General features: G+C 32.5%; 2 protein-coding genes across 2 annotated transcripts; one reads left to right on the plus strand and one right to left on the minus strand.

Annotated features, from left to right (window-relative positions):
* On the minus strand, positions 1-26453 carry LOC139524057 (ATP synthase-coupling factor 6, mitochondrial-like). The gene is made up of 4 exons (XM_071318609.1): positions 26364-26453; positions 21909-22089; positions 21091-21233; positions 1-324 (listed from the first exon to the last, which is right to left on the minus strand). Exons 2-4 carry the CDS (start codon positions 22079-22081, stop codon positions 185-187), a joined length of 456 nt encoding a protein of 151 aa, XP_071174710.1. The 5' UTR covers positions 22082-22089; positions 26364-26453; the 3' UTR covers positions 1-184.
* LOC139522596 (uncharacterized) lies at positions 8129-18220 on the plus strand. The gene is made up of 6 exons (XM_071316062.1): positions 8129-8144; positions 8976-9344; positions 10121-10273; positions 13148-13550; positions 14259-14410; positions 17758-18220. The coding sequence occupies exons 1-6, from the start codon at positions 8129-8131 to the stop codon at positions 18126-18128; spliced, it is 1464 nt and encodes a 487-aa protein (XP_071172163.1). The 3' UTR covers positions 18129-18220.

Below are 26453 nucleotides of genomic sequence, written 5' to 3' on the forward strand. Positions count from 1 at the left end.
CACTAAATCTACCTTTAATAAATGTTCATTGAGCTTGCAAGGTCCTTCCTTTAACAGATTTCAGTGCTCAATTGATTAACTCAAACTCATTTTTTTTTACACAGAAAATATTTCTTATTAAACTAATTCAAACATTTGTGTTCCATCAAAATGTCATTCAAAATTTGAAAAAAATATTGTCCATTTAAACATATCTGTCAAAATATGGAATATTTGGATCTTCTTCATTCTTCTCTAATTCAGATTCCTCTGGTGCAAGACACTGTTCTACCAACATTCTTGTTATATCACCACGTTCTTCAGTAAATACTTGTAATTCCTCAGCTGAAAAAAAAAAATTCAAACCATTAAATAAATTAAACCAATTAAAGTTTGTGTTGAACAATCTGAAACTTTTACTATAAAACATAAATGTATTGGAGGAGCTGTCTCTGGATCCTATCTTCTATACTGAACAGCAAACCCATTAAACCTACAATGGCAGCTGGGTGTTAAACCTTGGTCTATTTACTGGTACAAAGCTTAAGGTGGTACCCAACACTTTAACTAAAATTAATTTGGCTTGTTTAATTTTCTTGAAATTTTGACAAAGTACTTACTTTGACCCTTTGACAAAAATATGAAAAATTTAAAAAATTTTAACCAACCGTTTTATCAGAAAAATTACACTGGTTATATAGCAGTTTGACAAACACTTATTTTGATCATTGAGAAGCTTAATAATCCCTTAACAACACAGTGTAATTAAAACGTTTAGCTGATTTTACAGAGTTATCTCCCTGTAGTGTTAGGTACCACCTTAACTGATTGATTATAAGATAAGATAAATACGTTTATTGCAATAAGTACAATTATGCTATAGCATTATCATGTGTAAGTGACATGAAATTTATATTAATACATAGGTATACAAAACTGCAGAGAACATAATTAATTAACAATATGAACATTTTGTTAATGAAAAAGACAATTAGATGCATGTATAAAACTACGTTAATAAGAAAGTTCTGAGTTTCCAACTTTCACACAAAAAACACATCAAACAGTTTTTGTTTGAACTTGTAGTAGTGAATACAGTTTGTTGATATTTGGCCATGTATGATAATATTTTGAGAAGTATTTAAGTCTATATGCTGGACAAACCATAATCAGGATAATAAAGTGATATTCATTCTCTATACATTGCATATTACAACATTTACAAATACTACCCTGCCTTCATTGTTTTATGTAACGACCAGTTTCCATACAGTGGCGGATCCAGCCATTTTAAAAAGGGGGGGGGTTCCCAACCCAGAGTAAAAAAGGGGGGGGGGGGTCCCAACCCAGAGTAAAGGGGGGGTTCAAACTATATGCTCCCATTCAAATGCATTGATCGGCCAAAAAAAACCGCCACTGCCATATTTAGTTTTAATACACCAAATCTTAAAAAGACAACATGTTAACATTGATATTTTTCAATATATATTGTTCCATCTTAAAATCTGTTTTTATCATTTTGTACAATATTAGTTTTTCAGAGCTCTCTACAGACTCACCCAGGTCTGTTAAAATTGATCTAACAGACATTCATTCAAAATATCAAAATTTACATTAACATTCTCTTGTGCATACCATAAATAATTAAATCCAAGTTGAAAAAAGTAAATTACGAACATTTGTTGCCCAATTTTCTTTCCCATTTTTAGTTAGCAACTAGAACTTGATATATTTCATATACAATATCTGGTTTCTTGTTTATAATATTAACCCAGTATTTCAACAACTTTTGTTTCCTAGTAACATACATAGGTAAATGACCAAGATCGCCAATAATACAACAGACAGGCGTGTTTTTGGGTACTTTTAAAACAATCTACAAAATTTATAATGTACAGTTTATGTTGAATCCACTTTTGAAACCAACATAACCATTATAGAACAACATGGAATTTTTTTTTTTCTTTCAAAAAACTTAATTTACCACATTAATTACCCTTCTTGTTTAATTATAATCTAATCATTGATAATTAGGAACAGCATTGTTATTTAAAAATATACAATAGATCTCTGCTCCAATTATTGGTCAATTAACGTATTATTAACACTGTAGTAGACCGGTTATTTCTTCTGGACACTATCCAAAGGAGTTCCTGCCATAAAAAATAGGAATATCCTAAAAATAAATGAATATAATCGTAATGGTCAGTGAAAAATAATAGTATTAACCACATATTAACAAAAATGAAGATCTTTGTATCACTGCTAGGTAAGAAAAAAAGAAAATTCAATAAAAACCTTAAGTTTAAATTGATTTACTCTATAGGTTCACATCAAATGAATTGTTCCACTTTAATTATTTTGTTTATCCTAAATTTCAAATGATGAAATTTAGTGCCTAAATGGCACATTGAAAACTTTAAATATGTATTAATTTGAAGGACACATTTCCTCATTTAAGTCAATTTAGTATAACATAACATGATAAAAAAGACAAATAAGAAAAGTTTTGAAGCACAATTTGTCATTTGAAATGATTTCAGAATCTAATGGATTCTAGGTAATATTTGCTAAAGCGTCCACCAAAATGGTCAGGGGCAGATCCATCCATTTTTAAAGCGGGGGGGGGGGGGGGGGGGGGGGGGGTCCCAACCCAGAGTAAGGGGGGTTCCAACTATATGCTCCCATTCCATTCAAATGCATTGAAGTTAAAAAAAAAAGGGGGGTTTCAACCCCGGGAACCCCCTGGATCTGCCACTGATGTTGTTAATGGCTTAAACATTTGGAACAATGGAAATGAAATAACCATAGTCCTTTAGATTCTGAAAAGGCAAATTTCATATCTAGTTCTTACAATAAATATCAACTTGATCAATAAAAACATTCTACCTGATGCATGGCTTGTCAATTAAGAGACGATCTTAATTAGAACCTTTTTAGAGAAAAAAAGGTTAGAAAGATCAAAGGCATAAATGACCTGAGGGTTGCTCATAATATTTCTTACCATTGATGAAATGCATTTAATATGAAAAATAAAGATGTTAAAATTTAAATTCCAAAATCAAAGGGGTCACTTTTTAAGAAAATTTGGCTTACAAAAATGAGAACAACAATTGTTTTATAAGTTCTATAGGAACAGTTCACAAATTCATAGTTGTACAATGTGTACATTTAGAACATTTAAAAGATCTGGGTTGAAACTGATAAAAATGGTACAGACATTTTTTTTTGGCCTTACAATTTATGAGGTACTTAAACAAAAGTCTGAAAATAGGAAAAAAATCCTTGTAAAGTAGGTACAGTAAATTCAGAAATTATTGTGAGGTTTTTATTATTGCGAAAAATGTGACAGATTTGTAAACACCATAATTCAAACTCGCATTTTAAAATATTTTATATGAAGTAAACAGGATTTTTCTCAAAATCGTAAAAATAAAAATCGCAAAATTTTTTAAAAGTTAAAAAACTTAAAAGTTTAAAATGACAAAATCGCAATAATAAATGCATGCAATAATTTCTGAATTTACAGTAATTAATACTGTTTTAAAGTTTCATACATCATAAAAGTCTTGACATGATATAATAGGACACTAATACTGTTTAGTCTTATCCAGTTACCGTATATAATTCTTAAAAAAAATTTCCAAAAAAAAGCTCGACTTATCATAATCGCCTTATATGGTACATAGAGATTAATACATGGCCTTTTCCATATCAGCCTGGGTATCATCCCGAGACCCCCATATCAGCCCGAGACGGAGTCGAGGCGCTGATATGGGTCGAGGGATGATACCCAGGCTGATATGGAAAAGGCCATGTATTAATCGCTTTATCATATACTTCCGACAATAGTTTTATGTAAGGCAAATAAACTGTTAACAAATGCAACAACTAAAACAGGCAAAAACTTTATAAAGAAGTTAAGTTATGAATCAAATATATATTATAATTGTCCAACAACAGCATCTCTACCTCCATATATATGTATGGTAACATTTTGAAACATTGAAAATTAAGAAGAGTTTTATGGTCATTATTACTCCAGGTTTGTTGTACTACATGTACTATAAAATGATTCATAATTGCCAATGGCATTTGTTAACAAGTACTTAACCAGTAACTATCCCCACAAAAGTTCACGTTAATTTTGACGTCGTCATAAAAATTATCTGACGTCACAATGGCAAAGTAAACAATCGGTACCGGAAAAACCGGAAGTAATTTGCACGAGAAGCACTGTTATGGGTTTTTGCACGAGACGCCCCTGATATGGGTTATCAGACCGGGCTGATATGGGTTATCAGCCTGGGTGGGAAATTATGGCTTGTGTACTTCCGTTCGTTACACATATGCAAAAGCTATCATATTAATGCTAAGTATATGATAAAATTCAATAGCATATGACCAATATCAGATTGTAGTTTTCATTGAAATTACATTTGTTTCATTCCAAATACACCAGTTTTTTAAATTCACGTTAATTGAAATGTTCAGTACATAAAATACATCTGGGTTTCGCCAATATAATTTTATGTCAGTACTTTTTTTTTTTTTTTAGCTATTTATAATTATTATTTAGGTTTATTGTATAACTTCAAGAGGGAAAAAAATGACCCTATATTTATATGTATTATCTCAAATATTGGTTTTTTTTCTAAAAAAAACTGTTTACCTGTGAAAATTTCTCAATGAATTTTCACAATTCACACAGTATATATTAACACAAATTAAAGTCAGCCATTTCAATGATCTGAGGAGAAGTTAATCTAGTAAATCAGCTGATAAACACAAAAAATGAATATCTATTATTTGTTGTTAGGTAAGAGGCTATATAAATCTGACATAAACTGTTAGTTCTGATCAATTTACATAATTTATAATCATGTTCTCAAAATAAAGATGTGCTGAATATTTGTTGAATACCTTATTTTTTTATTTTTCATATTCACAATTTATTTACAATTGTCTTTCAAAAAATCAGAATTAGAAACTTGTTAATGGAGTGAAGGCACGATGTGTTTTCCTCAATAAACTATCTACTACATCTGTATTAGATTATTTTATATTCAATTGAAATGAAAATTTCCTTTATACATAAACAATGAGGGACTCTCCGGCAGTAAACTTGTCAAAAGTTTTTTATTGGTGATTAAGTATCAACATATAATATATGTCTTCAGTATTTTACCAAAGAATGACATGAAATGTTGGATATGCCTCAGTGATTCCCTATATAATCAACCAATATTTTCCCAGAAAAACCCTCAAAATCTGCCTCTGAGGTAAACTTTTGAAGTTCCATATAATTGATATTGATTCAAAACATTTTGAGGTTGCCAAACAAAATTTAATCAATCAGAACTTGTTATTATTGGGGTAATTTAGAATGTTGTTGTTGTTGTGTTGCTGTCACATTAGGGTTCATTAACTAATGTTCATATTTATTGGATTCCTTTATATTTTCTTTATTAAAAAATAACTCACGGTTTATTCAAAATACACCCAGACTCAGATTCCCTGCGTAACAGAAGCGACAAATGCACATAAATTTAACTGGTTTTTTTCTTTAAATTCACAAAATTTATTTTTATATTTCTGTGGGTTTCTTTATAACTTAAACTTGAAACCTAACCTGAATAATGTCAGTCATTATATTCCTTCGATCTCTGTCTAATCTCTGTTTGCTACATAAATGCCTCGATAGGCTATAGGCCGCAAAATTATTCAAGTTACTTAAAACCACAGCTTTTTGTTTTTATATGTGTTAACTAGGATAGAATAATAGACTATTATCATGGAAGGACAATTAAACATCATGGAAGTAATATTTAAGTTTAAATATTACTTCCATGATCAAATAGATAAAAATAAATTCAAACTTCCTCACAGTGCTAACCTTGTTATTTTATTATATCATTTCCAGCGTTAACATTAGCGATTGGAGAAGCTGCAGTGGAAAGATGCATGTCTTCAATGAAAGAATATGATCCAGAAAGACAATTGTGCTGTGATTTTGGAGTAGCATCCATATTCAATGAACGTGGACAGGAGTTAGACTGCTGCAGTGGTAAGTTTTTGAGGATTTTACTTATCTATATATATATGCTTATGAAACTGAATGAATATTTTAAATTTCCTTTTATGTAAACAGGAAATTCTTCAAATTGAAAACAATTATTTTCTAAAAATATATACTCTTGAATCTCATTTTCAGAAACTATGTCAGGTTTTTATGAGAATAGTATCTCATTTAAACAACAAAGAATAACTGTAGTCAAAGGACATAGAATTGGTTAGATGATTTAAATTTATATTCAATTTTTTGCTTTTGTGCAATAAGGGTACACTATCATATGATGTTGAGAGTTAACCCCACCCCACCTTTTTCTGGCAAACAAAAATATTGGAAGAAATTTTCTTGTTAATTTTTGAAATCTTAAGATTAACCAGATGCTCCGCAGGGTGCAGCTTTATACAACCGCAAAAGGTCGAACTCTGAACAGTTGAGCAAGTATGTCCAGACACAACATTTAAGCTTGATACAGCTCTGAATTTGGATTGTGATTAAATAATTGACACAACATAGGTTTCTGACACAGAATGAATGTGGTCTAAGAACTTAAACTTAAAAACTGAAAATTTTTAAATTGGACATTTACCTATAATGGTCCAATATCCAAAATCTAAATACATGGTTAGATTCAGCATATCATAGAAATCCAAGAATTCACCATAGTATGATGTTGAGAGTTAACCCCACCCCACCTTTTTCTGGCAAACAAAAATATTGGAAGAAATTTTCTTGTTAATTTTTGAAATCTTAAGATTAACCAGATGCTCCGCAGGGTGCAGCTTTATACAACCGCAAAAGGTCGAACTCTGAACAGTTGAGCAAGTATGTCCAGACACAACATTTAAGCTTGATACAGCTCTGAATTTGGATTGTGATTAAATAATTGACACAACATAGGTTTCTGACACAGAATGAATGTGGTCTAAGAACTTAAACTTAAAAACTGAAAATTTTTAAATTGGACATTTACCTATAATGGTCCAATATCCAAAATCTAAATACATGGTTAGATTCAGCATATCATAGAAATCCAAGAATTCAATTTTTGATGAAATCATATAATGTTCAATTTTAGACCCTTTAGACCTCAATGTGGACCAATTTGATAACCGGGCCCAAATATTAAAAATCTTAATACATGGTTTGATTACATAAAAAAGATCACATAACCAAACATATTGAGAATGTTCAACAGACCATTCCAGATTCCTGGAAAAAAAATTAGACTACTTTACTTCGAAATAACACATGGTATAGAATGCCAGACTTGGTAAAGGCACTAAATATATGACAATTACAACTTTAATCATTGCATAACAACAATAAAAACACACACATTGAACCTAAAGACTTCAACAAAATTTTCAAATAAAATAATAAAAAATCAATACTTTCTTTCCTACTTTACTTTAGAAAGAACATTTAATGTTGAAACTGAGATATGTTGTATAAAGGATGTGTTCAAAAAGTTTGCAGAAGACGGCAAAGAACAAAGCTGTTGTGGAGCTATCCATTACCTAAAGTCAGAAGAAGTCTGCTGTAACAACACCTTGTATGAAAAAATAAATGGTAATATGGTAACTTATGCCTCGTTCACATGTACATTTAATTCGAATGCAGATCAAATTCCCTTATCAGGTTCACACACGCTTCTTTTTTAATTGGAATTGATTCGAATTAGCTAATTTGAATTATCCAATTCACATTAGAAATATGTTATTGTTAATACGAATTAAAAGTTAACGTTGTTCGGACAGTACAGCCAATTTGATGTGCATTGCACTTCGAATTGAGTTAGAATTGACATTAGCATGTAAAACGTTTCGAATGCAAATTTAACTAAATTCGAATTAGTTAATGTGAATCGAAATTTGAATTACCTGTGAACTCAGCATTAGTGTTATTCTTATGACTTTATGAAAGAAGAAAAATTATACCAAAAATAAAAATAAACTATAGCAGGGTTTCCCCTGGGTCAATTATTTATTCGCCACCTCGAGGGGTTGTTCCCAGATCTTCCAAACCTATTGAATACATTTCTTCATAACAACAGTTTTATTTTCTAGACCATTGTAAATGAAAAAGTTGAGAAGTAAAACTACGCTTGAAACACGTGTGTCACTGAAATTACATTAAAGCACCCACTCAAATCAATTATCTATATCAAAGTCAAAGGATATAGTTTTAATCAGAGATTTTTCTTACTTTTGAACATTTTCCGTCATAATAACAGTTTTCTTTTCTGGACTATCATTAAAAGAAGGAGAGGAGACGTCAAAAGTTTGCTTCAAACACGTACGTCGCAAAGTGGTAAATAAATCCTTTATGTGACATGTGACAGACGCCATTTAACCATAGCATTTTGTCAAACAATACATGCACAATCAACACCTTTATTAATTAGTCCTTTGTTGTCGACAGCTTGAAAATGCAATCAGCTGATTATTGATTTTCTGTAAAAGTCTTAAAGAGATCAAGGTGAATTCCGAGTATTTTCCGATCAGGTAAAGTCTGAGAAAACCGAAAAAAGTAAATAAACAAGATGGTTGAAAATAACTCGTTATAAATGTATATTTCTTTCGCCAATGACGAATTTTAATCACCAAAATTATCATTTTTTTGCAAATTGCGAAAATGACGACCGCCAGCGGAAACCCTGCTAAAGGGTACTTGAGATTATGTGATTCAATCTTCAACATTTTAATATTTTATTAATCAAATGTATGGTATGGTATTTCATGTCTTTTTTTGTTTTGTTTTTTTACAGATATTGATGCCCTTGTTAAAAGATTAATCTATTCATTTCTATTAAAAATAAAAGCTATTTAATTTTTTCACTTTATCTGTTGAAAGGATTATTTTTTCATTGCACAACTATTTCCAATGAGTTATAATACAGTTTTGATTTAATTTCTATAACCAGGAATCAATAGTTGCTGTGGTTCAACACCTATTGACCAAAAAACAACTTGCTGCAGTGATGGAAATGGTAATAAAAAGTCGCACAGCATAGGAACTCATAAGAAATGTTGTGGGGTTGAATATTACAACAAAACAACACATTACTGTAACAGCAAAAAGAAAGGCATTGTCTTACTCAAATTTAAATCTTTATGTAACAACACTGAATATTACATACTGAAAGGAAGATGTTGCTCTGGAACCTTATATAATGTCAGTGATAGTGATGAGCATTATAGATGTTGTGGCACAAAGTTGTATAATACAGTTGAGGAACAATGTTGTGATGGAAGTTTGACCATACCACATGATGCTGAGTGCTTTGAAAAAGGTTATTTTTGTAATTTTCTATTTTTTGCAATTTATATTAGAATTGTTTATAAAAAAAGCTATAAAGAAGTATACTGATTCCTTTATGTTTGAAACCCTGGAATGAATGTATAAATACCTATGTTGGATCGTTAGTGTTTTTAGCCCAATGCTCAGCACTCTTAGCTATCTTGAGGCAGTAAAAATGACAAGTGAAAAACCATCTAACTTTGGCAGGAAACTAGATAAGATATGCTGCAATCTTATTAAAATAAGTTCTCATCACTTGCTCCTCGATTTTTTATCGAGGAGCAAGTGATGAGAACTTATTTCAATAAGATTGGATATGCTGCCACATGCAGGGTTTAAACTCACAACATCTTGACTGTTGACAGGCTACTGATACTGTAGACTTGATCAACATATAGGAAAATTGAATAATCTCTTTTTTTAAATGTAACATTTCTTGATAAATATTTTATTCAGAACTTTTTGGAGCATCAATATGTAGATTGGAAAGCAAATATATTTTTTATCATCTATTAAACATGTATAACAGACCACTTGTAGGCATAGTAGGGGTGACTTTTAAAATGTTTTACTTAACTTTTGAAAATTCAGTGGCGGATCCAGAACTTTTCATAAGGGGGGCCCGCTCCAGTCATGCTTCAGTGATTTCCTATATAATCAACCAAATTTTTCCCATGAAAGGATCCGCCTATAAAAATTAAAGGTCTGATTGCTCAATGCCTACAACTGCATTCAATTTAATCTACATACAAATCTATTTACTTGTAGGCCATTTCTATCCGAGTAGTCAGAATGAACTCCCTATTAACATTACATCACCAACAGAGGCTTTTTGTGGGAATGGATTGTATGACAGCCAGTACCAAGGATGTTGTGGACATGTTATATACAACAAATCTTCTCACCATTGTTGTCAACCTGGTAAGTACTGATACAACAAATCTTCTCACCATTGTTGTCTACCTGGTAAGTACTGATTAAGCACAAATGAAGCATGGCAAAAATCATGCTGATCAATAATTACAGAATTTGAAAAAGGGTATAAATGTTCTTTACCCTCCAAGGCCGTAACTACCATTGAGGCAAGTGAGGCAATTGCCTCACTAAAATTTCGACACTGATTATTTTTTTTTATACATATATATAAATATAATAGTCATTTGTTGTTCTGTCTCAACCTTAGTTGCTATAACATGTCATCATTCCTTTTAAACTATTCTTTCTGGATATAACTCAGCATCTCAACGGGTGATGTTTCTCGATAACACTTTAACCTAGTAACGATAATCATCATGGATCTTTAGTTAAAAACAGGCTCTTGCAGAAAAAGGAAAAGCGACACTGAAGGTAAAGAAGGAATAATTCTAGTAAACTAGTTTTTTTTTGTGAACAGAGTCTGAGCATTGCATATAACTTCATTAGAACAATCCAAAAACGATAAGTAGACTGACAAATCAAGTACTGGTCTTCGGAAGGGGGCAGTCCTGTCTGCGTATTCATTTCTCCGTTTCATCAACTTTTGACAAATCAAGTACTGGGCATCGCAAGGGGGCAGTCCTATCTGCGTATTCATTTCACGAACTTTAATCTTTCTCTTTACAGTTAAATAAAATATAAATAATATGAAACATGAATGCATGGATTAGTTTTTACCCATGTTTCTTTAACCTTAAAAATTGAAAAAAATATCCCATATTCCAGTTTGATATTATTGAGGAATGGTAGAACCTTTAACACAGGATTTTGTCTTTACATATTCGGGACTACGGAATTTCGTTTCTTTATATTCGGGGTTGCGGAATCGGACACCTCCAACTCCTAACCCCTGAATTTATAGATTCTGGAACTAAAATACCACCAACTATTTCCAGAAATAATTTGAAATTACGGAACTACATGTAAACGTCAAAAACTCCATTCCAATTCCCCTGTACCCATATCATATATACTTACTCTATAAATAGAATCATATACATGTATGTTATCTCATTCTATCCCTAGTTTGTCTACTCTTTGTCAGCATAAAAGCGAGTTTAATATTTTGTAACTGCGACTGTATGATGGTGCTTACAGGAAAGCTTAATTCCCTTTTGCAAACAAAAGCTGCTACCGAATTGCTGATGGAGAAGGAATTGGAAGAAGACATTGATCATTGTGTTGATGATAATGTGCTACCTTTAGAAACACAGACTGCCCTGAAACGACTGAAAACTTGGAAAAGAGCATACATGAGTGGCGAGAGATTGTGCGGTCTTGTCATGCTCCATGTTCATCGCGATAAGGATATCAGCAGACCAAATCATGATTCTGAAACGATTTGACTGAACCGGCCATAGAAAAATGTGGCAAACTCTACTGAATCGATGTTTGTTTTATGTTCTGGCAGCAGACTCAAATCAGTGATATTTGGATGATTATCTTACACATAAATTTAAATAAAGTTGTTAAAAATTTGGTGTTAGTAAAAGTCTTAAAATATGAAAAATTTATATAAAAAGTGTACAAATTCAAAACATTATCAAACTCACTAAAAATGCCTAGAATGCAGGATTTTGCACCATTCATTTCATACCCTCCAAAAAAAATTTTCGCCTCGCTTTGCTCGGCTCAATTATTTTGCCTCACTAAAATAAGATGCCTAGTTACGGCCTTGCCCTCAGGTGTCAAACAGTCATTTTAGGCTACCAATTTAGCTTCAAATTGGTTAAAATTTTACCATAATTTGTTGGAGGTTTCAAACAGTTATCGTTATATTTATTTTTGGATTTGTCAAAATCAGTCGATTTTTTTTATAGAAATGGTACAATTTATCATCATGCACCAAAAAGTACTATTAACGTCATTTGGCAACATGCCTGGGTACCCCCAATGTGGCCCTCTTATATGGTTATTGAAAGAGTATAACATCACTACTGATAAAGACCAGTAGTTGATATATAAAGACCAGTAGTTTATGTATTTACATCTATTACAAATTTGTTTCACTGTAATTAAAACTTCGTCATGACAAAACTTTTTGTGGTAAAGAATTAAGAAAATAAAGCCTGCAATTTTTTTAAATTTCAAACAAGATTGAATATTGAATGACAACTCTGTTGATTTTGTCCCTCTTTCTCATGCAGTGCAGTGTGGAAAGTTAAGACTGTCTCTCAGATTGAGGAGTTACTTCTGTTATTATTTTTCAGTTAGAAAGTGGTTGTTCCTAAGATCTATACTGAAATTACGTCTTTATTTTTTCACTAATTCTTATCACAGTTATTCAGCTTCATTTCACTTGAATATTTTAGATATATAATTGTAGTTAAAATCCAGCAGCATATTTATATGAACATGCATTCAGAATGAGAACAAGTTAATGTCATATATGAATATTTAAATGTACCCTGCTTTGTTCTAGACCGACACTCTGAGTCAGATATTTAACGTGCTAGCTGTCACAAGCTCTTTGAAGGTTTGAAAACTAACAAGTTACTCATCAAACTGACCAAAAACATAAACTCAAGCTTCCAAAAATGGTTTATTTCTTTAAAGTTTGTCACAAGGAATCCATAATCTAAATACTAGGCATGCAGATGGGCGTTTTTGAAATATTATTTTACATTGTCTTAACGGGGCCTTTTATAGCCGACTATGCGGTATGGGCATTGCTCATTGTTGAAGGCCGTACGGTGACCTATAATTGTTAATCATGTTTATGTCTGTGTCATTTTGGTCTCTTGTGAACAGATGTCTCAGTGGCAATCATACCACATTTTCTTTTTTATATTTTTATATGATTATTTTTTTTTCTTACAGGAGGTGACATTATTGTTAAATCTACTGAATACAGATGCTGTGGAAAAGCCAGTTACGACAGCCACCAAGATGTTTGCTGCACAAAACACAACTTCTATGGTGAAACATTCAAAATAATTACAAAATCTGCTGCATATCATGACACCTGCTGTGTCCCTTCTGACATTGAGAAAAGTCAGTCCTATTCAAGTATTACACATAGATGCCAGCTAGGTGGTATTATTAATAAAACTGATATGTGTGGTAGCCACCCATATAATGAGACCTCAGACCTATGCTGTGGAGGAATTTTGGATAAGATGGGATTAGATGAAGGAAGAGATTGCTGTGGAATCAAAAGTTATACCAAGACTACAAAAATCTGTTGTGACAACACAATTTACTTAAAAACAAACAAACAGAGGTAGGAAAATAATACATCTTAACAGGGCTTCCAGTTACACTCACAATATTCCATCACAGAATGCAAACATCCATGGTGTGGAGTGTTGAGAAAATGTAAATAGGCAATACCTATAAAATCATAGAATGGTGGAAAAAGTAAATACTTTAAAAAGGAATAAGATGCAGTATGATTGACAATTAGATAACTCCCCCACAAGAGACCAAATGACACAGAAATTAACATTAGGTCAGCTATGAAAGGCCCAACAAAAGACAAATGTTAAACAATTCAAATGAAAAAGTTAATGGCTAATTTATGTACAAAATAATGAGGAAAAAAAAACAAATATGTAACACAGCAACAAAAAACAACCACTGAATGACTGAGTTACGTACCAATTGTTTAATGGGACAGACACATACAAAATGTGGCAAGGTTATACTAGTTATACAAAAGCTTTTGAAATTCACAACAGACAGACAGACAGACAGACCTCATCAGTACGGGAATAAAAAAGTAGAATTAAAGCTCAAAAATAAGTTTCTTAAAAAAAATAGATTTATAATGGTATATACACATATGCAAGTTGCAAATATTTTAATACATTTAATCATTGTGGATTCTTATTTGGTTTTTGGAAGTTTTTTTTTATTGTAGACTTTTTGTCAAACACAATCTGAAATTAAATACTGACTGACTTAAAAAAGTTTCATATTATATTTACAGCTGCCATCAAAATAGCACAGAGTTTGTAGATGTGGTCCATCCTACACTACCTAGGTATAACGACTATGGAATATGTTCTTACTGTAACTTACACAGCATCCAGAATGTCAAAGAGTTTCTGGAGTCGGCTACTAATCTATGTAAACAATTTGGTAAGCTTAAAACAAATTACTTTATTGATTTGGTAGTAAAATTCCAGGATAATTTTTAAACTATTATTATAATGTTGAATACTGCCTTATACTGTTATAATGCAAAACTAAATCAAATATTTGTAACAATACATAAAGCACTTAAATCATTTGACATGCTGTAAAAGGACCACAAAACAAGATGTCTGAAGAAACATGTCTTTTTCTAAATATTTCACAAAAAAATACTACATGTATTAAATTGAAGAATTCCCAATATTTCATCATTTTCATAGCTGGTATACATGGCAAGGATCCGGAAATTTTTTCACCTGATTTCGGTCATTTTGGGATAACTTAAAAGTTGGTGCCCTTTTTCAAACAAAGATTGTGTGTATGCTTATACAGTCATACTCGTAGCATTAACGAACTTGTTAACTGTTGCATCGCATTTACTTCAGAAATTTCCCTACCATTTTCCTTAAAATCGATCTTGAGCAATAAAAGAAAGGCAACAGTTTAACTAGAGGCTCTCAAGAGCCTGTATCGCTCACCTGATTCTACTTGGGTTTTTGAAATCATATGAAAAAATATAAAATTTGGCTAAAAGTGACAACACAACCTCATTGATAAGGAAAGGAACATGTTTAATTTCATTCAAAAGTCCCCCACTGGCGGCCATCTTGGATGGCGGATCGGCTACAAAGTAACAACACTTGGTCAGCACCTCATAAGGAACATTCATGCCATGTTTGGTTTTATTCCATTCAGTGGTTCTCTAGAAGAAGTCATTTGTATGCATTTCCCATAGGGTCCTATGTTAAACTAAGTCCCCTGCTGCTGGCCATCTTGGATGATGGATCTGCTACAAAGTAACAACACTTGGTCAGCACCTCATAAGGTACATTCACGCAATGTTTAGTTTTATTCCATTCAGTGGTTCTCTAAAAGAAGTCATTTGTATGCATTTCCAATAGGGTCCTATGTTAAACTAAGTCCCTGCTGGCGGCCATCTTGGATAATGGATCGGCTACAAAGTAACAACACTTGGTCAGCACCACATTAGGAACATTCATGCCATGTTTGATTTCATTCCATTCAGTGGTTCTCTAATAGAAGTCATTTGTATGCATTTCCCATAGGGTCCTATGTTAAACTAAGTCCCATGCTGGCGGCCATCTTGGATGATGGATGGGCTACAAAGTAACAACACATGGTCAGCACGGCATAAGGAACATTCATGCAATGTTTGGTTTCATTCCATTCAGTTGTTCTCTAAAAGAAGTCATTTGTATGCATTTCCCATAGGGTCCTATGTTAAACTAAGTCCCCCGCTGGCGTCCATCTTGGATAATGGATCGGCTACAAAGTAACAACACTTGGTCAGCACCACATTAGGAACATTCATGCCATGTTTGATTTCATTCCATTCAGTGGTTCTCTAAAAGAAGTCATTTGTATGCATTTCCCATAGGGTCCTATGTTTAACTAAGTCCCCCGCTGGCGGCCATCTTGGATGATGGATTGGCTACAAAGTAACAACACTTGGTCAGCACTCCATAAGGAACATTCATGCAATGTTTGGTTTCATTCCATTTAGTGGTTCTCTAGAAGAAGTCATTTGTATGCATTTCCCATAGGGTCCTATGTTAAACTAAGTCCCCGCTGGCGGCCATCTTGGATGATGGATCGGCTACAAAGTAACAACACTTTGTCAGCACCCCATAAGGAACATTCATGCTATGTTTGGTTTTATTCCATTCAGTGGTTCTCTAAAAGAAGTCATTTGTATGCATTTCCCATAGGGTCCTATGTTAAACTAAGTTCCCGGCTGGCGGCCATCTTGGATGATGGATCGGCAACAAAGTAACAACACTTGGTCAGCACCTCATAAGGAACATTCATGCCATGTTTGGTTTCATTCAATTCAGTGGTTCTCTAAAAGAAGTCATTTGTATGCATTTCCCATAGGGTCCTATGTTAAACTAAGTCCCCGGCTAGCAGCCATCTTGGATGATGGATCGGCAACAAAGTAACAAAACTTGGTCAGTACCTCATAAGGAACATTCATGCCATGTTTGGTTTCATTCCATTCAGTGGTTCTCTAAAAGAAGTCATTTGTATGCATTTCCCATAGGGTCCTATGTTAAACTAAGTCCCCCGCCGGCGGCCATCTTGGATGATGGATCGGCTACAAAGTAACAACACTTGGTCAGCACCTCATAAGGAACATTCATGCCATGTTTGGTTCTATTCCATTCAGTGGTTCTCTAGAAGAAGTTCAAAATGTAAATTGTTAACGACGACGACGACGGACGAAGACGGACGACGGACGCCAAGTGGTGAGAAAAGCTCACTTGGCCCTTCGGGCCAGGTGAGCTAAAAATGAAATGATTTTAATGACTCAAAACAATAAATTTCTCAAACTTCGCTTACGTTTCTTTCGATTTTGAAGCCAAAATTATAACCGGATGTTTTACGACAATAGTAAAACGACCAATTCCGGACTCATTTCGGGATTAGTTTTGTTTATCAAATTCACAGGAAATCGTCGGCTTTTGAACTGTTTTACCTTTAATAGTGTTTGAATATTAATTATAATAGTTGGACTTGTTTAATTTAGCATGAAATCATTTTGAATTTACGATTTAGTGTCTAATTTGCGGAATAGAATTTCAAGCATGCCTATTAGTAAACAAAGCACGTGTGTTTGAAGTGAAACAATATTTTGTTCTACCAGAGACATATCTGGTTCTACGTAAATTAATTTAATTTTAATTTAATTTTAAATCAGAATTGACAATTGTCTAAGCTGAGAAAAGTAATAAAATAATGCAGACAGTTGTTATGAACTTTTAATTTCTTTAAAATATTGGTTCTGAGATCGTGATCAATAAAAAAATTAATTAAAAACACAGGTAAAGAGATTAGCGATCATTAGCCAATATTTCCACGAGGCATTACTATAGTTATTAGAAGGGCCCTCAGGATTATAACACTTTACTGGAGTGACAGTTTTATTACAGGAAAAGGATAACAAACAAAAAATAAGTTCAAAATGGCGATTTAGACAATGTTAGAAACTCGATCTCAACGAAATGACATTGAATGACTGAAATTATTTCTGTAAAAAAATAAAATTTGTCCTAAATCCCAATTACTCATTTAGGACAAAATACTTTCAGTTTAGGTCAAGACTGGCATATATGACCGTTTCCGGACCCTTGATACATGGTATATATGCATTATAGCATAAAATAATGGACATTAAAAAAAATGTAAGAAAGGCATATTTGCTTTTAAAACAAAATATATTAACTAAAATTATTTCGATTATAGAAAATATTTTAATTAAATTTTACTTTCAGTCCTGAAGATTGCTAAATTAAACACCTCAAATGCCGGTAACACAACGAAAGTGGATGGTTTCATACGTAAAGATTTGCTCTCTCAGGAAACATTTAAAAAACGAAACATTCAATTCGAAGTACCTTGCACATGTCAACTGAACACAAGACCAATTATCCTTCTAACAGATCTGAAAGATTATAGCAAACTTTTGAGATTAGGTGACGGTAACCTTATTATTCCATGGAGCAAAAGAGCAAGCAATTACCTTCAGAAAAGGGCAAATCAGTGTGCAAAGGACAGAAATAAATTTGCCTTGGAAACAGTGGCTGGGTTCAAAATATCTATTGAATATACAAAACCTGAACTGAAAGGAAAAGACAGGTTTTAATGACATTTCAAATTAGGTCAAGGAATTAAAATTCTCATTGTTTCCTATGAAAGTATATGTTACTTTACATTTGGTTTCAAGTATTAGATATTATAACATGTATAATAACAAATAAGTTTGCTTTTGCTTATCAAGAAAATAATTGTGACTTCCTGGTGATAACAATGCCAATATATACTTTCATAGGACTCAAGTAAGATGTTAATAATACCAAGGAATGCTTTGTCAATTCCCATTTAAAGTGTATAAAAAGAAGTTTAAAGAGAAGAAATGAATTGGGAACTGACATCCCATACAGATTGTAATTAATAAGTCACATTATTTTTGTTTTAAATCAAGCAAAATAAAAAAAAACACCCACTACTGTTAGAGAACTGGCCAACATAACTATGTCAGAAAGATGGATATTGGTAAAGCTAGTTTAATTATACATTTGTACTCAGGTAATGTGTAGGATGTTGAAGATATTTGATCGGCAGCATGAAAAAATATATGTTGAATCTTAAAGACAAAAATTATCAGGTTCTAAACTTTATATAAATATTATTTTGTTTGCACTGACAAATATTTTTATGTGTGTTTGCCTTATTGGACTGTAAAATGGCCTATTTATTTACTTCTCATTTTGCCATGCATTAAGTTTATGTCCATGTCATATGTGTGTTCATCTTATTTGACTGTAATATAAACTGGCCTATTTATTTACTTCTCATTTTGCCATGCATTAAGTTAATGTTCATCTCATATGTGTGTTCATCTTATTTGACTGTGAAATAGCCTATTTATTTACTTCTCATTTTGCCATGCATTAAGTTAATGTTCATCTCATATGTGTGTTAATCTTATTTGACTGTGAAATAGCCTATTTATTTACTTCTCATTTTGCCATGCATTAAGTTAATGTTCATCTCATATGTGTGTTCATCTTATTTGACTGTGAAATAGCCTATTTATTTACTTTCTCATTTTGCCATGCTTTAAGTTTATGTCCATGTCATATGTGTGTTCATCTTATTTGACTGTAAAATGGCCTATTTATTTACTTCTCATTTTGCCATGCATTAAGTTTATGTCCATCTCATATGTGTGACTTGTGTGTTCATCTTATTTGACTGTAAAATGGCCTATTTATTTACTTTCTCATTTTGCCATGGATTAAGTTTATGTCCATCTCATATGAATGTTCATCTTATTTGACTGTGAAATAGCCTATTTATTTACTTCTCATTTTGCCATGCATTAAGTTAATGTTCATCTCATATGTGTGTTAATCTGATTTGACTGTGAAATAGCCTATTTATTTACTTCTCATTTTGCCATGCATTAAGTTAATGTTCATCTCATATGTGTGTTCATCTTATTTGACTGTGAAATAGCCTATTTATTTACTTCTCATTTTGCCATGCATTAATTTAATGTTCATCTCATATGTGTGTTCATCTTATTTGACTGTAAAATGGCCTATTTATTTACGTTCTCATTTTGCCATGCATTAAGTTTATGTCCATCAAATATGTGTGTTCATCTTATTTAACTGTAAAATGGCCTATTTATTTACGTTCTCATAGTGCCATACATTAAGTTAATGTTCATCTCATATGTGTGTTCGCCTTATTTGACTGTAAAATGGCCTATTTATTAACTTCTCATTTTGCCATGCATTGATGTAAATATACATGTTTATTTATGTAATAATAAGCTTTTATAACATATTTGGTTTTCTTTTCTTTTTTTGTACATAAATTGCTCATTGTTGAAGGCTGTTTGGTGACCTATAGTTGTGAAAGTCTGTATCATTTGGTCTCTTGTGGAGAATTGATTCATTGGCAATCATACCATTGAAACATCTTTTTATAATTCAGATCTTTAGGGACGAAATCAAAAGATCGATGTAGGATAAAATACTTAAATCAAATAGTTCAAAAAGGTTGTAGACATCTACAAGAAGATTCTATAGAACAAGAATGTGTATTCCAGAGTTTGATTTTCTTAACAGAAGGTCATATTGCTTACAATGATGCAATATGACCAAGCATTTCAAATTGTAAAGCTAAAGTCATCCCTTAAATTTTTTACACAGGCTTTATAAATTTGGTTGCTTGTTATGGAAAACCTATGTAATAGATGCACAAGGGTATGTTTTACTTGTCATAACCAAAATCCAGTCCTCTTTTCAATATTCTGTGTACAATTAACATTGAAAATGATGGCAAACTGTGAACAGTTGAAAAGAAAATAATCAGACTAAAGAATTTGCCCTGTTTATACCTGATTAAAACATAACAAGTTTCAAAGGTTAATACTGAAATATCATTGATTTTGAATAATTGGCACAATTCTCTAAATATCAGCAAATCTGGAACCATATATAGTGTTGAGATCTACGATCGATGTCACCTTAGCTTTAGATATAGTAACTGATGCTCAAATTGGTTAGAACTGGCAATTGAAGTGCTGTTTCCGTATATCGGGTTATTTTTTGCGGGGTGTAAAATTTCAAAAAATTTCAGTGAATAAGGTATACAAAATATTTTGGCAGTTATTATTTTGGTGGATTCAGAAAATTAATTAATACCTTTAAATGCACACTTTTAATTTGGCGGATTATTTTTGGCAATTTTTTCTATCTGCGAAAAAAATAAGTGTAAAATTTACACCTCGCGAAAATAACATGAATAAACCTCTATACAGTATCACTTTTCAAAAATTTGCCGAAGCAAAATTAGGTCCTGAATTTCGACAGAGAGGAGCTGTTAGCCACATTTGAAAACTTACAATATAAGCATGATAAAAAGTTACTCGACACACTGAATGAACAAATTGTAAATGCATATAAGAAACAGATGATAAAAAGACTAATATCATAGACATGTAGAGATAGATTTACACATAGGTTGGTATTAATTTTGTTATGTGCTTTGGATTATAATGTTTTATCTTCCCATAGTCAATATATATTTACCTTGGAAGTTAAATGCTGGGAATTTAGAAAATTCTGCTTCTTTTCCTTCAGCAACTCCAAACTGAGTAGCAACTTTCTTCATTTCTTTATCTAAATTAGCCTGTACTGATGGATCAACATCTGGCATTTTACCACCGGCTGACCTGTTAAATATAATACATGTAATAGGTTATACAGGGTGTCTATATTTTGCACTCTCTTAAAGTTGTATCATATCACAAAATATGAAGTACAGCCACCAATCATTTTCCAATATAGAACATCAGAGTGTACAAAATGTGGGAGTTTATAAGTTTATACAGAGGTTTGAACTTGTATTAAACAACTTCAATCAATCTTTGATATTGTAGAGGGTCTGGATGGGGGTGGGGAGGGGGAAATAATCTTTATTTCTGTAATCTTTAAATTGTTCACTCATTTTTCTTTTTTCATTATACTTTTGAAACACAATTCTCTATTCTTTATATTTTAGAACTCCATTAGTTTTTTTTTTAATTTTTGGCTATTTTTTCTCTATTCTTTTCTTTATACCATTTTTCTGTAGAATCAACTCAATATTTAATATTCTGTAAACTCTATCTAGATCCTTAGGGATTTAACTATTGATGGCAGATCTTAGGAAGTCTCTATTGAACATGTTGAATCTATACACACTTTTTCAAGGCTAAACATGATTTAGACCTTGACATGAGGTATAGATGACTTTAGTTTTTTTGTCCTTTGGTAGCTAGCTATCTCACTGACATGATGAAGTACAAATGAAGAAGGCCAAATCTTCACATCAGTGTAGTCTTGAAACAAAAACATATGTGACTTACTTGGTCTTTTTATCAAACTCTCTAATTTTCTGGATAAATAACTGCTGTATAAGGTCATTTGGATCACCACTAGATGTCTGTTTTTGAGCTAAGACTGAACATGATGAGATATTTCTTCTAACATGTGGTGCAACACAGGACACTGTAGATCTCAAAACACGAGCAGCCAACATTTTGTTCTACAAAATAAAGTCAGACTTAAATAATGCATCATGTATATTTTAGAACATACATGACATATATATCACATACTAGTCTCTTTTAATTTTTTGATGGGTGTATTTTCGAAGTTTGTGTTGTCAGGTCGGCTAGCTAGGGTGTATGTATTTTGATTGTGTAATACTGAAATTATTAAGGGATATGGACAGGGGTCGAAATTAGCGCTAGTCCGGTAGTCCGGGACTAGTAAAATTTGCGTCAGACCAGTAGATTTTGTCAGCTGTTGGTCCGTCCGGACCAGTAGAAATTTGTCAATAAAAATCACTGATTGCATCGCAATCTCCGTTTGTTTACAAAACAATTTACCTGTGAAATCAATTACACGGTACTGGGGGAGGGGGTATTACAATTGATCAAGTTAATTGATATCTCAGGTGAGCGTCCTTCACAACAATATAAAATGTGGAAATTTTTGGAAGGAGTTAAACCGCCGGACAAAAAAATTAAGATAACTGAAAATCAAAAGGAAGATCAAAATAAAGTATATGAAAGTGACAAAAGGAAACGCAAATACCAAAAATCATGGGAAAAAGATCGTGAATGGTTGCATTATATAGTAGATCGGAATTTAATGAACTGTACAATATGTGAAAAATTTATATTAGTGTTTGTCAAATTAATGTCATTTTTACAGGACCAGTAGATTTGGAGCCGGACCAGTAGAGTTTTCAGTCCACTTGTCCGGCTGGCCAGTACACAAAAAAGCTTAAATTCGACCCTTGGATATGGATCAGTCAGGGGACTTACTTAAATAAGTGATTTTCTGAATCACTGATTCAAGTAACATTATTTTCATAAAGGTTGGAAGTTAGAGTTGTCTTTCTTTAATAATCACCTATTTATGGAGTACAAATTCATCACTAGAAGAAGTGATTTAATTTTATTGTAGCTTTAAATATAGAATACTAATGATCCAGGGACTAATTATGTTTCTAAACTTATCATTTATTCGTAGAAACCTAAAAATAGCATCACTGAAAGTTAAAGCTCATCCATATAAAGCTCTTGTCTGACCAAAATTAGAGTACTGCTCAACAATTTGGGACCCACATCAACATGATAAAAAACAGCAAATCTCACAAATTGAAAAAGTTCAGAGAAGAGCAGCACGCTTCTCATGCAACCGCTTCCATAACACCAGCTCAGTTACTGAATAATGACAGACCTAAATTGAATTCATGAAATTGTTGCAGTCCCTTCACATAACCTTTTGATGAGGGTCTGAATGGGGGAGTCTGTTATTCTGTAAACATTTAATTTTCACCCCTTTTTTCTCTAATCTTCAAAAAATAAGTCTATTCTTTAAAAGTGATTTTTTACGCATTATTCTCTAATTTTTTCCCCAGTTTTCTTTAATCTTTAAAAAAAAAATAAAAAACATTCTTTGAAATGAATGAGAACGGTGATTTCCAAACAACAGCAATGCTTTCATTTGTTTCTCAACAATGACGTGTTGATGTGTATTGTTCTGCATGATTAAAGTGCTAGTTCCTTGAAGTAACAAGTCCAAGTTCTCATCAGTTCTTTCCAGTGATTTTGACTACATATAAGAAAATGTGGTGTAATTGCCAATGAGACAACTCTTCAAAGAGACCAAATGACACAGAAATTAACAACTATAGGTCACTGTTCGGCATTCAACAATGAGCAAAATCCAACCGCATAGTCAGCTATAAACTGGGGCGGATTCAGGTTTTTTGAAAGAGGGACTGCAGTTTGTAAAGATCGCCGAGCGGAGCGGAGCAAAATCTTTTTTTGGCCCCTTTTTAGGACTAAAATTAAACATAAAATAAGTGAAATGTGCACTTTTTAAACGGTTTCTGGCGTGGGGCATGCATATTTTGTAGTTGCTGGTAAGGTGTAAGGGTTGGACATTTTAGATGCTGTATCTCCCTATTAATTTTTATCATTTAATGATAGTTTGGATCCAAGAGCTATGTACTGATACATTTAATGTGTGATTTGTCAGTAAAACATAGGCATGGAAAATTCTCGCACGTTTGTTGTAATATCATTAACGAACCAATTTTCCTGCACCAAGTTAAGTTAGAATAACCTCACAGAGTTCTTGTTGTTAACAAGATATACGCTAGGCTATTCGATTGAATTTGAAATACGACCGACACGAGTTAAAAAAGACAAACAAGTAATTTTTATCCAAATGTTTGGTTGATATGTTTCACCCAACAACATTAAGGGAAGTAAAGGGTTCCGAATCAATCAAAGGCTAAGAATGAGTCTGAAATGACAACGAATTTATGAATGCAGGCCGACAAATGAAGACATAAAGGCCACACCCAGCAGGCAGGTTGCAGTCTGGTCTTGAAAAAAGTATTCCATATATATCAGTTCGGCAAAACAGACATTCCGGTCAGACATGAAAACCCCTGCCACAAAAAATATGCCCGCTTTTATTCATCATGTTCATTTAATGTTAAATAATTCTGTTGGGAATTTTCGTTTCTAATAGCAAAAAAGTGGACAAGTTTTTTGTTTTGCGTCTAGAATTTTTGTTTAAGGCAAAAATCAGAGTTATTTTTTTTCCTCTCAAATATCCAAGACTGTCTCTGGTTCGTACTTACGACTTTAAATCTATATAGAGCTTATACTAACTGGGGATCATTATTCAGCTATATTATTTTAAAATAGGCTGGGGCGTTTGGGGTTAAACATGTTTCAGTAGTTAGATACTATTGCTGTGGAATTTTTTTTTCATGAGAGTGTAATAGTCTATAGAGCATTACTTCCTGTTTGGTGGAATAGTGAAATAGAAGTCAATATGTTCTTGCTAAATCCTGTGTCGCTATGAAGGTGTCATGATTGTTATTCTCAGCCTATGCAATGTGTATTATACTGTAATTTGAATTTCAAAATGACTGAGACGTTTTATTCGACGCACTGCAGGTCAACTCCACCATATGGAATCACATGACTTTGATAATCAGCTAAATTCCAGCGAAAAATATCTTTATAAGTCAAAATTGTCGTATAAAAATTAAATAGTAGTACACGGGAAATGGCAAAGTTCACCATGTTCACGAAGTCTAGTCTGATTAATCATTAAATTTTATTTTTTTTAAAATCCGAGTACGCCCTCTACGCCCCCCTCTGGATCCGCCACTGAATTAAAAGTCCGAGTAGAAGTATCGGAAACCAGTTCACATTGACTGAATGCTATATAGTCTGTTATCACAAAACCAAAAAATGTTTACCAAGTTTGTTTTCACTTTTATTATATTTTTACAATGATAATTTTGATAATTTTCTTTAAATTTTAAGAAGGGAAAATTTTGTTAACAGTTAATTTTTAGCGTTTTCTTTTATTAATCATTCAATATTCATTATATTTTTAGACCATGCATTTCTCTAATCTTTATTTTTTTTGCCCATTATTCTCTAATCTTCATTTTTTAAGGGCTTTATTCTCTAATCATTTAACCCCATCCAAACCCTCTTTGATCCCACTAGACAATAGAACCAGACATAGCAATCGACACAGGCAAATACTAAAATCTAAAGACAGTTAAAAATATTTATTTTATCCACGAACTGTTATAATTAATTGGAATCATCTGCCACAACAAATAATACATGTATCATGCAGTACAGTACAGGGATTCAAGAGTATGATCTCAGAATCTGCTCTCATTCCCATATTCTATCCCTACAAACTATTCTGTTATCAAATGTATATAGTCATGATAGTTTTATCACAATTTATTTTTTGAAATGTACATACATACATACATGACATACGTTATGTTGTTTTTTTTAATTTTGTTGTTTTTGATTTTTGTTGCTAAAGTGTAAAATACTAAATTATAAATTTGATAGTCAATCAACGCCCGGCGAATAATCTTCAATAATTGAAAGATCGCTTGAAACCTAAACTAAAGAAGAAGAAAATACAATCTGACAATAGTCAATACACAAGGATACATTTGCAAAACTCATCAAGCCAATGTGTTGATAGCAGTGGTTTCATTTGAAGCATGTGTTTGTTGAGGCCCCCTTTCAATATCTTCAGAGGAGTTGGTATAATTTTGTTGTTGGTCTGTTGTGCATGCTGTGTGAGTTTTGTGCTGACCATTGCCATTTTATTTTGGTAATTCAGTTTTATTATGTATGGTACTATTTTTAACAGTTGAGTGCATTGCAGTAAGCATATTACTGTCCGTTTTATATGTTAGAAGGGCTACGATAAAGGTTTACTAATCATAAGAACTTCCAGCAACCTAAATGTGTCTTGTTCGCCGCTGACCTTCAGTTACTCTGGTTCTTGGACCTCGTAACGAATTGAGGGAACCAGTCTCATTCTTAAAAATA

Source organism: Mytilus edulis, chromosome 5, assembly GCF_963676685.1.
Source record: "Mytilus edulis chromosome 5, xbMytEdul2.2, whole genome shotgun sequence".
Classification (NCBI taxonomy): Eukaryota; Metazoa; Mollusca; class Bivalvia; order Mytilida; family Mytilidae; genus Mytilus; species Mytilus edulis.